This window comes from Oryx dammah, unplaced genomic scaffold, assembly GCF_014754425.2.
Source record: "Oryx dammah isolate SB20612 unplaced genomic scaffold, SCBI_Odam_1.1 HiC_scaffold_4438, whole genome shotgun sequence".
NCBI lineage: Eukaryota > Metazoa > Chordata > Mammalia > Artiodactyla > Bovidae > Oryx > Oryx dammah.
The window spans coordinates 1444-3183 of NW_024074377.1; the positions used below are offsets into that span (position 1 = coordinate 1444).

At 51.4% G+C, this 1740-nt stretch overlaps 1 protein-coding gene across 1 annotated transcript; it reads left to right on the top strand.

Moving 5' to 3' along the window:
- Window positions 1-985: 985 nt before the first annotated feature.
- LOC120859910 (melanoma-associated antigen B2-like) lies at window positions 986-1734 on the top strand (the record flags this gene model as incomplete). Its single annotated transcript, XM_040235823.1, has 1 exon — window positions 986-1734. A coding segment is annotated over exon 1 (749 nt), but the record flags the coding sequence as incomplete, so codon positions are not given.
- Window positions 1735-1740: the final 6 nt, after the last annotated feature.

The window sequence follows — 1740 nt, forward strand, 5'->3', positions numbered from 1 at the left end:
ATCCTTTCATTAAAAATTAATAAATTTGTTTTAAAAAGACACAGAGAAGAAAAGAGGAACAAAAAGAAAATTAACTTTGAATTGGGATCTTGGATGAGACCACAGGGACATCAACCCGCCTGCAACAGCTTCCATTCTTAGGAGACCTTGTTTGGTAAGATGAGATCATCTTCACTTCCTCCTGTTGGGACACAGGGTTTTTGGCTTTTACTATCAGACAGGTATCAGTTCCGGAGAAAGAGGAGGTTCTCTAGCAGGAGCTCAGTTGAGGAACCTGAGTGAGGACTCAGAGCATCCATCCCAGCCCTTGGATTTCAACCATCTCAGGGATGGGCTGTGAGTCTGAACACCTGCTTTACTGTTTTATACCAAGTCTAGGGGAGGGGAAATGTCTAGTCTGAAGGTGCAGCCACCAGTCAGCAAATGGAGAATAGTACCCAACGTTTTAAGGAACCAAAGGAAGGGCCATGAATGATGATCCCAGTGAACTCAGGATAGAAAAGACCCTACTGAGCTCTCAGCACTGAGTATCCCCTGGGAGGGAGGTGGACTGAGGCAGCCCTTCACTTGCTTCTGAATCATGTGGAGGTCTAAAATGTCTTCATCAGAATAGAAGAGGGAAGGGTGCCCAGGCTCCTCCAGGACTTGATGTGATAATACTGAAGATGAGCTGAGAGGACCCCACTGCCAGCACCTGCTGTCACCTGAGTAAATCCAAAGCAGGGCTGAGAGGACGCAGAGGAAAAGTAAGGCCTCTGTTCTTCCTCTGGGATTCTCAGGGGACAGGCTGACCAGAAAAACAGGAGCCTTGTGGGTTCCTAGGGCAGTGTCCTCAAGGACACCTGTAGAGGTGGCCTTTCATTAAGCCAAGGTGGAATCTCTCTGTTTTATTGTGCTCATGTCACCTCATTCTCCATCCTCCAGGTGCCCCAATCTCCTGTCTATTGGCCCAGACTCCTGCCTGCGGTCCCTGACCACAGCCATCATGCCCCGTGGGCAGAAGAGTAAGCACCGTGCTCATGAGAAACGTCGCCAGGCCCGAGCTGAGACCCAGGGTCTTCATGATCAGGCTACCACATCTGGGGAAGAGGAGACCACCTCCTCCTCCCCTCCTGATTCAGAGAGTGCTCCCTCAAGCTCGTCTGCTGCTGGCACCTCCAAGGGGGCTCAGGGAGCCCAAGGCACCACCAGTGCTGCTGCAGGTGCTATACGCAAAAGATCTGGTGTCGGTGCCGCAGCACACTCAAGATCTGGTGTAGGTGCCGAGGGCCAAGGTCAGGAAGGGGAAAATTCCTCCCAGGCCTCAGCTGCTGCTGGGAGCTCTCACACAGATCTTCTGACCAGGAAAGCAGGGATGTTGGTGCAGTACATGCTGTATAAGTATCAGGTGAGGGAGTGCATTACGAGGTCAGAAATGCTGAAGGAAGTCACTAAAAGGTACAGGGAGCAATTCCCTGAGATCCTTAGCAGGGCCTCTGAATGCATGGAGATGGTGTTTGGCCTGGTGCTGAAGGAAGTCAGGCCCAACAGTCACTGCTATACCCTGGTGAGCAACCTAGATCTCAGCGACAGTGAGTCTATGAGAGGTGACTGGGGGCTGCCGAAGAATGGTCTTCTGATGCCTCTGCTGGGTGTCATCTACCTGAATGGCCGCCGTGCCTCTGAGGAGGAGATCTGGAAGTTCCTGAATATTCTGGGCATCTATGATGGAAGAAATCACTTCATCTTTGGAGAGCCCAG